The 13,018-nt window shown below is 42.8% G+C and overlaps 1 protein-coding gene across 1 annotated transcript; it reads left to right on the top strand.

The window, feature by feature from the left end:
* Nucleotides 1-8,838: 8,838 nt before the first annotated feature.
* On the top strand, nucleotides 8,839-11,986 carry LOC147373596 (prolactin-inducible protein homolog). Its single transcript, XM_086398096.1, has 4 exons — nucleotides 8,839-8,966; nucleotides 9,123-9,232; nucleotides 11,315-11,428; nucleotides 11,777-11,986. The coding sequence occupies exons 1-4, from the start codon at nucleotides 8,944-8,946 to the stop codon at nucleotides 11,899-11,901; spliced, it is 372 nt and encodes a 123-aa protein (XP_086254222.1). The 5' UTR covers nucleotides 8,839-8,943; the 3' UTR covers nucleotides 11,902-11,986.
* The last annotated feature ends 1,032 nt before the right edge of the window (nucleotides 11,987-13,018 follow it).

The following is a 13,018-nucleotide window of genomic DNA, read 5'->3' as shown; positions in this document are numbered from 1 at the left end:
AAGGTAATTATGTGACTTGATGGAACTGATAGCTAACTCTATGGTGATAATCATTTTACAATCACATATATGTATAAAATCAGCACATTGTATACCTTAAATTTACACAATGTTTTGTCAGTTATATCTCATTAACACTGGGCTTCTCTGGTAGCTCAGCGGGTAAAGGATCCAGCTGTAATGCAGGAGACCAGGGTTCAATCCCTGGGTTGGGAAGATCCCTGAAGAAGGGAACAGCTATCCACTCCAGTATTCTGGTCTGGAGAATTTCACAGACTGTATAGTCCATGGGGTTGCAAAGAGTTGGACACAACTGAGCAACGTTCACTTTCTCATTAACACTAGAAAAATATTTTAAAATAAATAAAACCTTTTAAACCAGCTGCTGGACTTTTCTCATGGTATGGTGGATAATAATCCACTTGCCAATGCAGGGGACACAGGTTTGATCCCTGTTTCAGGAATATGTCACGTGGCGTGGAGTAACTAAGCCTGTGTGCCCCAACCAGACTCTGCGAGCCACAACTACCAAACCCACACGCTACAACTACTGAAGCTTGTGTGCTCTGCGACCTTGAGCAACAACTGCTGAGCCCCTGTGCTTCAACTACTGAAGCCCTTGCAGATAGAGCCTGTGCTTCACAAGAGAAAACACCACAGTGAGAACCCCACCACAATGAGAATCCCGAGCACCACTAATACAGAGTAGACCTCGCTCACTGCAACAAGAGAAAGCCACTGCAAAGCAACAAAAATTCAGCACAGCCAAAAGTTTAAAAAAATAAATAATGATAAAAACCACTCATGCATTATGTATTCATTCACTCAATAAATATTTATCAAGTACCCTATGTGCCATTACTTATTTTAAGTCTGTGGTTTACAGAAGAAATGGAGAAGTAAATGGCAACCCCCTCCAGTATTCTTGCCTGGAGAATCCCACACACAGAGGAGCCTTCCGGGCTACAGTCCATGGGGTCGCAAGGGTTGGACACAACTTAGCAACTAAACAACCACCACCACCACCTTACAGAAGTGAATCCAGAATTTTTCATCCTGATTTTATAAAGCTTATATTTTCAGGGGAGATAGACAAAACAAGTGAATACTGTTTATCCTAAAGGAATCCTAAAGGAAATCAATCCTGAATATTGATCGGAAAGACTGATACTGAAGCTGAAGCTCCAATAATTTGGCCACCTGATGCGAAGAGTCAACTCATTAGAAAAGGCCCTGATGCTGGGAAAGACTGAAGGCAGGAGGAGAAGGGACGACAGAGGATGAGATGGTTGAATGACATCACCGACTTGATGGACACGAGTTTGAGCAAGCTCCAGGAGTTGGTGATGGACAGGGAAGCCTGGCATGCTGCAGTCCATGGGGCTGCAAAGAGTCAGACACAACCAGACATCTGAAGTGACTGAACTATTTTTTAATGTATTCAACTTCATTGATGGGAAAACTGAGATGAGAGAAGGCAAATTAATTTGGACATGGCCACTATGTAGCAGGCTGGGATTTGCCCCATGCAGGCAACCTGACACAAGAGACTATGCTCCTGGCTTCTACACACACATGTATTTATACACACAGGCAATCTTATTTGGGCCCCTGAAATCTCCATCGAATAGCATTACAAAATCACAAATTTTAGCTCCTGTGCCAGTTCTGAACACACTTTTATTTCCTTTGTCCTCAAAGCAGCTAGATACATGATTTCCTGGAGTAGCACTCTCCAATTAAAATGAGGGGGAGGGATTCTCTGGCAGTCCATGGTTAGGACTTGGTGCCATCACTGCTGAGGTCCTGAGTTCGATCCCTTGTTGAAGAACTAAAATCCCACAAGCCCTAGAGAGAGGCCAAAAAAAAAAAAAGAGAGAGAGAGAGAAAGAGAAGGAAATATATTTTAAACTACATGCATAATGCTGAACTTTCTGTTAGTGACATTTGAAAAACAACAGGTGAAGTTAACTCGATAATATATTTTATTTAGAAAGGCAAAATGATAGGATACTGAAAGATAAACTCCCCAGGTCGGTAAATGCCCCATATGCTACTGGAGATCAGTGGAGAAATAACTCCAGAAAGAATGAAGGGACGGAGCTAAAGCAAGAACAATACCCAGTTGTGGATGTGACTGATGATAGAAGCAAGGTCCGATGCTGTAAAGAGCAATATTGCATAGGAACCTGGAATGTTAGGTCCATGAATCAAGGCAAATTGGAAGTGGTCAAGCAGATGGCAAGAGTGAACATCGACATTCTAGGAATCAGTGAACTAGAATGGACTGGAATGGGTGAATTTAACTCAGATGACCATTATATTTACTACTGCAGGCAGGAATCCCTTAGAAGAAATGGAGTACCCATCATGGTCAACAAAGAGTCCCAAATGCAGTACTTGGATGCAATCTCAAAAACAACAGAATGATCTCTGTTTGTTTCCAAGGCAAACCATTCAATATCACAGTAATCCAAGTCTATTCCCCAACTAGTAACTCTGAAGAAGCTGAAGTTGAATGGTTATATGAAGACCTACAAGATCTTTTAGAACTAACACCCACAACAGATGTCCTTTTCATTATAGGGGACTGGAATGCAAAAGTAGGAAGTCAAGAAACACCTGGGGTAACAGGCAAATTATTGCCAAATTCAGACTTAAATTGAAAAAAGTAGGGAAAACCACTAGACCATTCAGGTATGACCTAAATCAAATTCCTTATGATTATACAGTGGAAGTGACAAATAGATTTAAGGGACTAGATCTGATAGAGTGCCTGATGAACTATGGATGGAGGTTCATGACATTGTACAGTCACATCCACAACTGGGTATTGTCAAGAAACACCTGGGGTAACAGGCAAATTTGGAATATGGAATGAAGCAGGGCAAAGGCTAATAGAGTTCTGCCAAGAGAATGCACTGGTCATAGCAAACACCCTCTTCCAACAACACAAGAGAAGACTCTACACATGGACATCACCAGATGGTCAACACTGAAACCAGATTGATTATATTCTTTGGAGCCACAGATGGAGAAGCTCTATATAGTCAGCAAAAACAAGACCGGGAGCTGACTGTGGCTCAGATCATGAACTCCTTATTGCCAAATTCAGATTTAAATTGAAGAAAGCAGGGAAAACCACTAGACCATTCAGGTATGACCTAAATCAAATCCCTTATGATTATACAGTGGAAGTGAGAAATAGATTTAAGGGACTAGATCTGATAGAGTGCCTGATGAACTATAGATGGAGGTTCATGACATTGTACAGGAGACAGGGATCAAGATCATCCCCATGGAAAAGAAATGCAAAAAAGCAAAATGGCTATCTGGGGAGGCCTTACAAATAGCTGTGAAAAGAAGAGAAGTGAAAAGCAAAGGAGAAAAGGAAAGATATAAGTATCTGAATGCAGAGTTCCAAAGAATAGCAAGGAGAGATAAGAAAGCTTTCCTCAGCAATCAATGCAAAGAAATAGAGGAAAACAACAGAATGGGAAAGACTAGAGATCTCTTCAAGAAAATTAGAGATACCAAGGGAACATTTCATGCAAAGATGGTCTTGATAAAGGACAGAAATGGTATGGACCTAACAGAAGCAGAAGATATTAAGAAGAGGTGGCAAGAATACACAGAAGAACTGTACAAAAAAGATCTTCACGACCCAGCTAAGCACAATGGTGTGATCACTCACCTAGAGCCAGACATCCTGGAATGTGAAGTCAAGTGGGCCTTAGAAAGCATCACTACGAACAAAGCTAGTGGAGATGATGGAATTCCAGTTGAGCTATTTCAAATCCTGGAAGACGATGCTATGAAAGTGTTGCACTCAACATGCCAGCAAATTTGGGAAACTCAGCAGTGGCCACCGGACTGGAAAAGGTCAGTTTTCCTTCCAATCCCAAAAAAAGGCAATACCAAAGAATGCTCAAACTACTGAACAATTGCACTCATCTCACACACTAGTAAAGTAATGCTCAAAATTCTCCAAGCCAGGCTTCAGCAATACATGAACCGAGAACTTCCAGATATTCAAGCTGGTTTTAGAAAAGGCAGAGGAATCAGAGATCAAATTACATCTGCTGGATCATGAAAAAAGCAAGAGAGTTCTAGAAAAACATCTATTTCTGCTTTATTGACTATGCCAAAGCCTTTGACTATGTGGATCACAATCAACTGTGGAAAATTCTGAAAGAGATGGGAATACCAGACCACCTGACCTGCCTCTTGAGAAACCTATATGCAGTTCAGGAAGCAACAGTTAGAATTGGACATGGAACAACAGACTGGTTCCAAATGGGAAAAGGAGTATGTCAAGGCTGTATTTTGTCACCCTGCTTATTTAACTTCTATGCAGAGTACATCATGAGAAATGCTGGGCTGGAAGAAGCACAAGCGGGAATCAAGATTGCCGGGAGAAATATCAATAACCTCAGATATGCAGATGATACCACCCTTATGGCAGAAAGTGAAGAGGAACTAAAAAGCCTCTTGATGAAAGTGAAAGAGGAGAGTGAAAAAGTTGGCTTAAAGCTCAACATTCAGAAAACGAAGATCATGGCATCTGGTCCCATCACTTCATGGGAAATAGATGGGGAAACAGTGGAAACAGTAGCAGACTTTATTTTGGGGGGCTCCAAAATCACTGCAGATGGTGATTGCAGCCATGAAATTAAAAGACGCTTACTCCTTGGAGGAAAGTTATGACCAACCTAGATAGCATATTAAAAAGCAGAGACATTACTTTGCCAACAAAGGTCCGTCTAGTCAAGGCTATGGTTTTTCCAGTGGTCATGTATGGATGTGAAAGTTAGACTGTGAAGAAAGCTGAGCACCGAAGAATTGATGCTTTTGAACTGTGGTGTTGAAGACTCTTGAGAGTCCCTTGGACTGCAAGGAGATCCAACCAGTCCATTTTAAAGGAGATCAGTCCTGGGTGTTCTTTGGAAGGACTGATGCTAAAGCTGAAACTCCAATACTTTGGCCATGTCATGCGAAGAATTGACTCATTGGAAAAGACTCTGATGCTGGGAGGGATTGGTGGCAGGAGGAGAAGGGGACAACAGAGGATGAGAATGCTGGATGGCATCACTGACTCTATGGACATGAGTTTGTGTGAACTCCGTGAGTAGGTGATGGACAGGGAGGCCTGGCGTGCTGCAATTCATGGGGTTGCAAAGAGTCGGACACGACTGAGCAACTGAACTGAACTGAACCTAAATATCATTTTAAGACATAATTATCACACAACAAACTGTGGAAAAATTCTTAAAGAGATGGAATACCAGACCACCTTACCTGCCTCCTGAGAAACCTGTATGCAGGTGAAGAAGCAACATTTAGAACCAAACATGGAATAACAGATTAATTCCAAATTGAGAAAGTAGTACATCAAAGCTGTATATTGTCACCCTGCTTATTTAACTTCTATGCAGAGTACATCAAGCGAAATTCTGGGCTATATGAAGCACAAACTGGGATTAAGATTGTCAGGACAAATAGCAATAACCTCAGATATGCAGATGACACCACCCTTATGGTAGACAGTGAAGAGGAACTAAAAAGCCTCTTGATGAAAGTGAAAGAGGAGAGTGGAAAAGTTGGCTTAAAACTCAACATTCAGAAAACTAAGATCATGGCATCTGGTCCCATCACTTCATGCCAATTAGATGGGGAAACAATGGAAACAGTGAAAGACTTTATTTTCTTGGGCTCCAAAATCATTGCAGATGGCAGCCATAAAATGAAAAGACCTTGCTTCTAGGAAGGAGAGCTATGACAAACCTAGACAGTATATTAAAAAGCAGAGACATTACGTTGCCGACAAGGTCCATCTAGTCAAAGCTATGGTTTTTCCAGTAGTCATGTATGATGTGAGAGTTGGACCATAAAGGAGGCTGACTGTCAAAGAACTGATGCTTTCAAACTGTGTTGCTAGAGAAGACTCTTGAGAGTCCCTTGGACAGCAAGGAGTTCAAATCAGTCAATCCTAAAGGAAATCCACCCTGAATATTCATTGGAAAGACTGATGTTGAAGCTGAAGTTCCAATACTTTGGCCACCTGATGTGAAGAGCTGACTCATTGGAAAAGATCCTGATGCTGAGAAAGACAGACACAGTGGAAAGGTATTCTCATCTCTCAAAGAACTTTTCCACAGTCTGTTGTGCACTTATATCTTAAAATAATATTTAGGGCACATTAGGCTAAATCAAATATATTACCAAGTTAACTTCACCTGTTTCTTCAGGAGGAGAAGGGGATGACAGAGGTTATGGATGATAGATGGTTAGATGGCATCTCTGACTCAATGGCCATGAGTTTGAACAAGTTCTGGGAGATGGTAAAGGACAGGGAAGCCTGGTGTGCTGCAGTGCATGGGGTCACAAACAATCAGACATGACCAAGCAACTGAACAACAACAACAACAATAATTACTATTAAAAAATCATTTGTGGGATACATTACATTCTTTTATCCATGCTAAATCTTTGAAAGCCACTGGGCAGTTGACATTTATAACAAATCTAAAATAGACTGACCCCATTTCCTGGCTTCAGTGGCCACTTGTGCTATGTAGACAGTGCAGCTATTGAACAGTTCCACTGTGCCAGAACATGCTGTTGGACAGAGGCAGCCCAGAACCTTAGCAGAGTAAGGCTGGATGCTAGCCCTCATCCCAAAGCAGCACACAACTTCCTGAAAATACCACCACATTAACCTGATATCTCAATACTACTGAAATAATGAGTTGCTATGATAACAGGTTTTCTGCTGAAATTTGCTACTAATTGTTACATTCATTTCCATTCCTTTGGCAAACTGGCCCCTGATTTTATTGGAGCCCTCTGAGGCTACATATTTCTTAATATATACTTGAAACATCATTTCATCCCAAAAAGGTAATTTGCAGTCTGCTGAGTATTTGTGGAAGTCTATCAGAAGAAGTAACTAGAAGTGTCAAGTCAAAGAAATTAACTAAGAAAATTGGTTTTAAGCATCAGTTTCCAACCTTGATATGATTTGGATTTTTTACCATGAAAATATATTATTTAGTTGAAAATAATATTTCAATAAATAAGAATTTAATGGAAGGCAAGATATTGGGAGGGAAAGAAATTTAATGAGCTTAGGAAAAACAGAGATGAAAGGTAGACTGACCCTGGAGAGAGAAGACCAGCCGTACAGCACCTGGAGTTAGAGAGAGGGCCCTCCTGATTCATAGGCAATGTTGCATAAAATACAAATGAAGAGATGAAAGCTTCTTCCCTAGTCTTGCTCTGCCCTTAAGACATCTCAAGGTTCTGCTTAGCTTAAGCACTCTGGTTCTCTGGGATACTCCTCAGAGGTAAGAGTGCAGCACTCTCAGCTGTCCCAGTTCACTCACTCTTGGACTTAACCTCTACATCTGATGCGAGAACCCTCAGCTGTTCCCTGGTTCTCCCATTTGCAAGGTAGGTGTGAAATTGCATGAGCTCCCTAGTCACCCAAACTCTCTAAGTGGTTCTGCAGATACCATCTTCTCCTGTAAGATAACCAGAGATGATCACAAAGGTCCCCCAAAGATGGGATCTGTCATCTATCCACCACAACTGAATTTCTTTCAAGTAGAAGCAGGCTGAGAAGTAACCAAAGCCAGGGAGGTAGAGAGCTGGGATGACAGGACTTTTTCTGAGAAACTTCAGGAGAGCAGCTTCCACACATGGAATGTGAATCCAAGGCTCCTAAAGGAACCAATCCATACATAGAAAGGTCACTGAATACAGCTTCTTGCTTGGTAGTGCCATAAGGGACATATGCCGTGTATGTCCTGCCTCTTCTAATCTGACCTGACTTTTTCCTATGTCCGTGGACTGAATGCTCTTTAAACACACTCTATACACTTTGGGGCCATCGCTTATTAGAGATGATTCTCTGGACCAAAAATGTAAATCAGAGAAGGTATGATTAGGCACCTTAGTGTCAAGGCATCCATTCTATTAATACAATCTAAAATTCCACATCTAAAATCTACAGCAAATTTTAGAGTTGAGGCATTGAGAGGAAGATAAGACATTTGTCATTCAGAGGACAAAGAAATAGGACACTTTATGGATCCTACAACTTCAGAGCAGGGGTTAGGAAGTAGGGCTTAGTAAAGGAAAGAAACATGCTTACAGCAGTTAAGACAGGATCTATCCTAAGGATCCAGGAACATTCTAATGTTGGGAGAAAAAAAAAAGTGGTAATGGTCCAACTCCTTCCTTCCTTTCTCTCTCCTCAACTTAAAGTTCTGACTACTTGTGAATGGGAAAATGAGCTCAGGCACAGCAGTTCTGGCCAAACACTGACCTTTCTCAAAAAAAAAAAAAAAAGAAAGAAAACAACTAAGGTAGCAAAAAGGAAATCCCTCAGATGTGATGATTTTGGCCAAGTGAACTTGACCCAATAGCTCCAGGGTCTTCCTGCTAGAGTCATAAGAGCCATCCTGCTCCCTGAGGACACAGTCCTCCTGAGCTTCAAATTCTTCCAGCATGCGTACTCTTCTGTTTCTGTTCAAGACAAGCCCTGCTGTCCTGCTCCTCGTTCTCTGCCTGAGACTTGGGTCCGGCGCAGCTCAAGACCTAGTGTAAGTCATGTATTTTTCCTCCCTGCAGAAAATCTTCCAGGGGAGGACACTTTTGCCAACCCAGAACTCATTCTCTCCCTGCTCAGAAACTGCTGGGAGAGGTTACTGAATCCATGCACTTACAGCAATTTTGTGTTTTAAATCCATCTTCTATCCTTTAATCATTCTCTTCTTTTGCCATGAAAGAGAAACATAGTTGGCAATGTGACTGTGGTCAATAGCTGTGGTATAAACTTTGAATAAGGTGCCTGAGCTGTACAAGAGGGGCCATGGCCCTGGTCACTGCCCAGAAGAAAAGGTTGTGCTGATCCACCAACTTAGATGATCCCTGTGCTTCATGGGCATCAGTGCTCACCTCAGGTATGTGTCATGCAAAGTAGATCCTTATGGCATTGGTGCCTCTGTATCCCTTTTATCCCCTGCTCTCTCTGCCTCCCCTGTTTCCATATTCCCTCTCAGGCTACCGCAATCCAAGACTTTTATCTGACCTTTTTTCTGCCTCTTTTTCATATCTAGACAGGAGGTGATTTCAGCAAAACTGACAATTGATCCAGTTGAAAACTCAACGAACTATTACGACGTAACAGTCACCGTTAAAAGTTACGTGGCCAAATGCTTAGTGGTAAGTGAGGATTTGTGGGTCATGGTGAGTGGGGAGAGAGAAGAAAAATATCCTCATAAATGATTTCAATCTGCACTACTGATTTGAAGTGAAACATCATCTTACAAAGTCACCTACAAATGCTTTTGCATGCATTAGCCATGAACTTCAGAACAACTCTCTTAGGAAAGTGTGTATTATTATTTCCATTTCTAAAATGAAGAAGTGATGATACAGATGGAATAGTTGAATTCATAAATTCTGAAAGTACATTGGTAGCTTCCAGGGCCAAGGTGTATGGGAGTGGGGACGTTAGTGTTTAATGGGGACAGAGTTTCAGTTAAGGAAGTCGAAAAATCTGGGAAATGGGTGATAGTCAGTGCTGCACAACGTGAATGGTCTTAGTGCCACTTAACTGTACAGCTAAATATGGTTAAAATCTTGTTTTTTATTATGTCGCTTTTACCACAAAAAAAGAAAAAGCACTAAAAAACAAAGAAGAATGTGATGGTAGGCAGAAGATAAATGAGAAGAGGTTTTAAACCATGTCAGGACTCTTATCTTCCCCAGGGGAGAAGCAAGGAGGAGAGAGAAAAGCAATAGGAATAGGGATAAAAACAAAGATGAATAAGACTGAGTGACAGTGATTAATCAGCGTTGCTGGACCTGAGCCATCCACGCCCCTGCCAGCATCCTGTGCAGTGGGGAGGCTGTCAGGGAGACTCCACCTGAGCCCCCCCTGCCGCCATCCTGTGCAGTGGGGAGGCTGTCAGGGAGACTCCACCTGAGCCCCCCCTGCCGCCATCCTGTGCAGTGGGGAGGCTGTCAGGGAGACTCCACCTGAGCCCCCCCTGCCGCCATCCTGTGCAGTGGGGAGGCTGTCAGGGAGACTCCACCTGAGCCCCCCCTGCCGCCATCCTGTGCAGTGGGGAGGCTGTCAGGGAGACTCCACCTGAGCCCCCCCTGCCGCCATCCTGTGCAGTGGGGAGGCTGTCAGGGAGACTCCACCTGAGCCATCCACGCCCCTGCCAGCATCCTGTGCAGTGGGGAGACTGTCAGGGAGACTCCACCTGAGCCCCCCCTGCCGCCATCCTGTGCAGTGGGGAGGCTGTCAGGGAGACTCCACTCAATAGGCCATGGCAGATGGGAGAGAAGCTGCAAGAATGGGGTGATTACGGTCTCCCTCACCGTGGGGAGACTTACTGTCAGATCAGGACTGGCTTTCCAGCCTCCACCTCCATCACCTTTCCTCACTGTCTTCAGTGAGCCTTCAGATCCCCTAGACAACTGGCTTCCCTGTATTTGACAGCAATCCCCAACTCCTTAGAGGCCTCAGTAAGGTTTTTAGAAAACTATGCAAACAGAAGGGAAAGTTGCAGAGCTACCAAAAGTCCTAAGAGAAATACATGCGGTATCTGATATTTACTCAGGTATAAATGATGCTAGAAACGCCTTTGCGCTTCCCCTTTCCAAACATCTTCTCTGTTGCCATTTCAGGAAGGTCCTGGGACTTTCTCTTCTCAGGTCTGACCTCAGTAGGTGTCTTCTCCCATCTGAGAATCTCAGTCATTCCTTCCATCTTGTATCTGATGAAAGTTGTATAACTGTTTTGGGTAAGGTAAACACGTACTAAGTACTAGTCGGCCAAGTGCTTTCCGGTTCCAGGTGTCTTTATTTGTACAATACACATAGTACTTCACCTTCATAAAGAGCTTTATCACACACAAAACACCAAAACTTATGAACTCGTACTGACTAGATAGCTTGATTTCACAAAGGTAGAATGAGAACCTCAGAGTAGTAACGCCATGTCACAAAGCCGGAAAGCAGCACAGTAGGGACAATGAACTCTGTTTTGTTAATTTGGTGGGTTTACTCCACATCAGAGCAGACTGCTTTTTACAATCTCAATGACGCTCTAAATTGAGTTTAGAAAAAATAAATAAATAAAAATAATAAATTGAGTTTAGATATAAATGTGTGAAGGGGTGATGTCTAGGGGAAACCTCTGGTGCCCTCTTCCTGTGTTGACCTAAAACACGCTTATTTTGCTTAATGGTTACTCCCCAGCTGCCTCATCCAAATCTATGCTTTTTCCTCAGGTTAGAGTCATTGCTCGAGGCCTTCAGCAACATCATTTTTCCTTATGGTAATTTTATTTACACAGCCTGTCTGTGTGATTTCAGTACAAGAAACTTCTTTTGGGAAATACAAGCATCAGGTATGTGCTGAGACTTCCTGCCAGGGCATTAATGTCAGATTAGGGGAAATGTTATGTGAGGGCAAAGGGCAAAGTTTAAAGGGAAACCAAGACATGGCAGAAAGCAATATGAATAAATTATTGGAGGAAGAATGAAACTCATCACATAGAGGCAGTGTGGGCAAGGGGTTCAAAGTGGAGGAAGGGAGAAGGGCTGGTAACATCTGTGTCTTGTATAGGAGCCTGAGAAATGGGGCTGAGTTTCAGATACAGTAAAAGGCAGGATACGATGTTTTGCGGGTGGGTCTGGTGTAAGAAGACCAGTAGCAGAATCCAGTTGTCTGAAACAACTTTTCTTTTTCTTTGCAGAAAATGGGATCATAAAAGGGAAAGCTGAAGTTGTGTCAGAAGAGAATATATGCCCTTCTGATGTGGAAATCTGCTCCCTTGTTTACAAAGTCTGTATCAAGCGTGAAATCATCATAAGATGCTGATCTCAAAAGTCTGCTGAGTTTGTGGGTATCTGTGTAGGCAAGAAAATAAATTTCCTATGGGCTTCTCACTGCCCTGCCTGTGTTCTCTCCCCCAAATTAGTACTGTGCTCAGACACCCGAGGATCCTAATGAACCAGTATTTTAAGAGGACTTCTCAGAGATGATACATGAGCATCCACTTCCTAGCAACTGAGAAGAAAAAGAAGACAGAACTATTCTTACCATTTAACACAGTGGAGAACATGTCCGGAGAGAACTGTCCCTGCTGCTGCTGCTAAGTCACTTATGTGTGACCCCATAAACTGAGCAACGGTTCTAAGCAGCAGTTCCCAATCAGTTTAAACCAGGAACCGGTTTTGTGGAAGACAATTTTTCCATGGACCAGGGGTTTGTGGCAGGGGGAGGTGAGGGATAGTTTTGGGATGATTCAAGTGCATTATACTTATTGGCAATTTATTTCTATTTTTACATCATCAGCTCCACGTCAGATCATCAGGCATTAGATCCCAGAGGTTGTTAATTCTCCTTCCTATTTCAGTCCAGTTACATGCAGCTGCCCCTCCCAGTTATCTGAAAGTTCAATGAACCTGAAGTCTTAAATTATTACATCTTGCTCCTCTTGAACTAGCAAGGAAAAGACTAGCAGGAGCTCAGGTGTGCTGGGCTCCTGATCAGGATGTTCCTTCCCTGTGCCCAAGCTCTTTCATCACAATAAGGCAAAACTCAGTCAGCAACTCAGTGAATGGAGATTGAGGAATTATGGGGACCATTCATCACTGCTGCTAATGGGCGTGTATAAATAGGTACAGCCATCCAGAGAATCACCTGATGTTACTTAAATTAATTGTGTACATACCTTCAGACCCAGAACTTCTACAGCCAGAAGTGATGGCAAGAGAGGTAATTTTGATCCCTGGGCTCCAGGGCCAATCTACTTTAGCTATCAAAGACAAAGGGCCACTGAAGAGCCATTGTTTTAAAAGACGCCCATCTTGAAGCCCCCTAGGCTCCTCTGTCCATGAGATTTTTCAGGCAAGAATACTGGAGTGAGTTGCCATTTCCTTCTCCAGGGGATCTTCCTGACCCAGGGATCAAACCTGGGTCTCCTGCATTGCAG

This window comes from Bos grunniens, chromosome 4, assembly GCF_055505025.1.
Source record: "Bos grunniens cultivar Pamir isolate PY7600 chromosome 4, Bosgru_T2T1.0, whole genome shotgun sequence".
In the NCBI taxonomy this organism is placed as follows: Eukaryota; Metazoa; Chordata; class Mammalia; order Artiodactyla; family Bovidae; genus Bos; species Bos grunniens.
This window is presented reverse-complemented; position numbering and strand designations above follow the sequence as displayed.

Excerpts from the sequence above, each read along its gene's own strand:
- LOC147373596 (XM_086398096.1), top strand. The coding sequence starts at position 8,944 with ATGGGCATCAGTGCTCACCTCAG. Across the intron at positions 8,967-9,122 it reads GGCATCAGTGCTCACCTCAG|ACAGGAGGTGATTTCAGCAA; the intron begins GTATGTGTCATG and ends TTTCATATCTAG. Across the intron at positions 9,233-11,314 it reads GGCCAAATGCTTAGTGGTAA|AGTCATTGCTCGAGGCCTTC; the intron begins GTGAGGATTTGT and ends TCCTCAGGTTAG.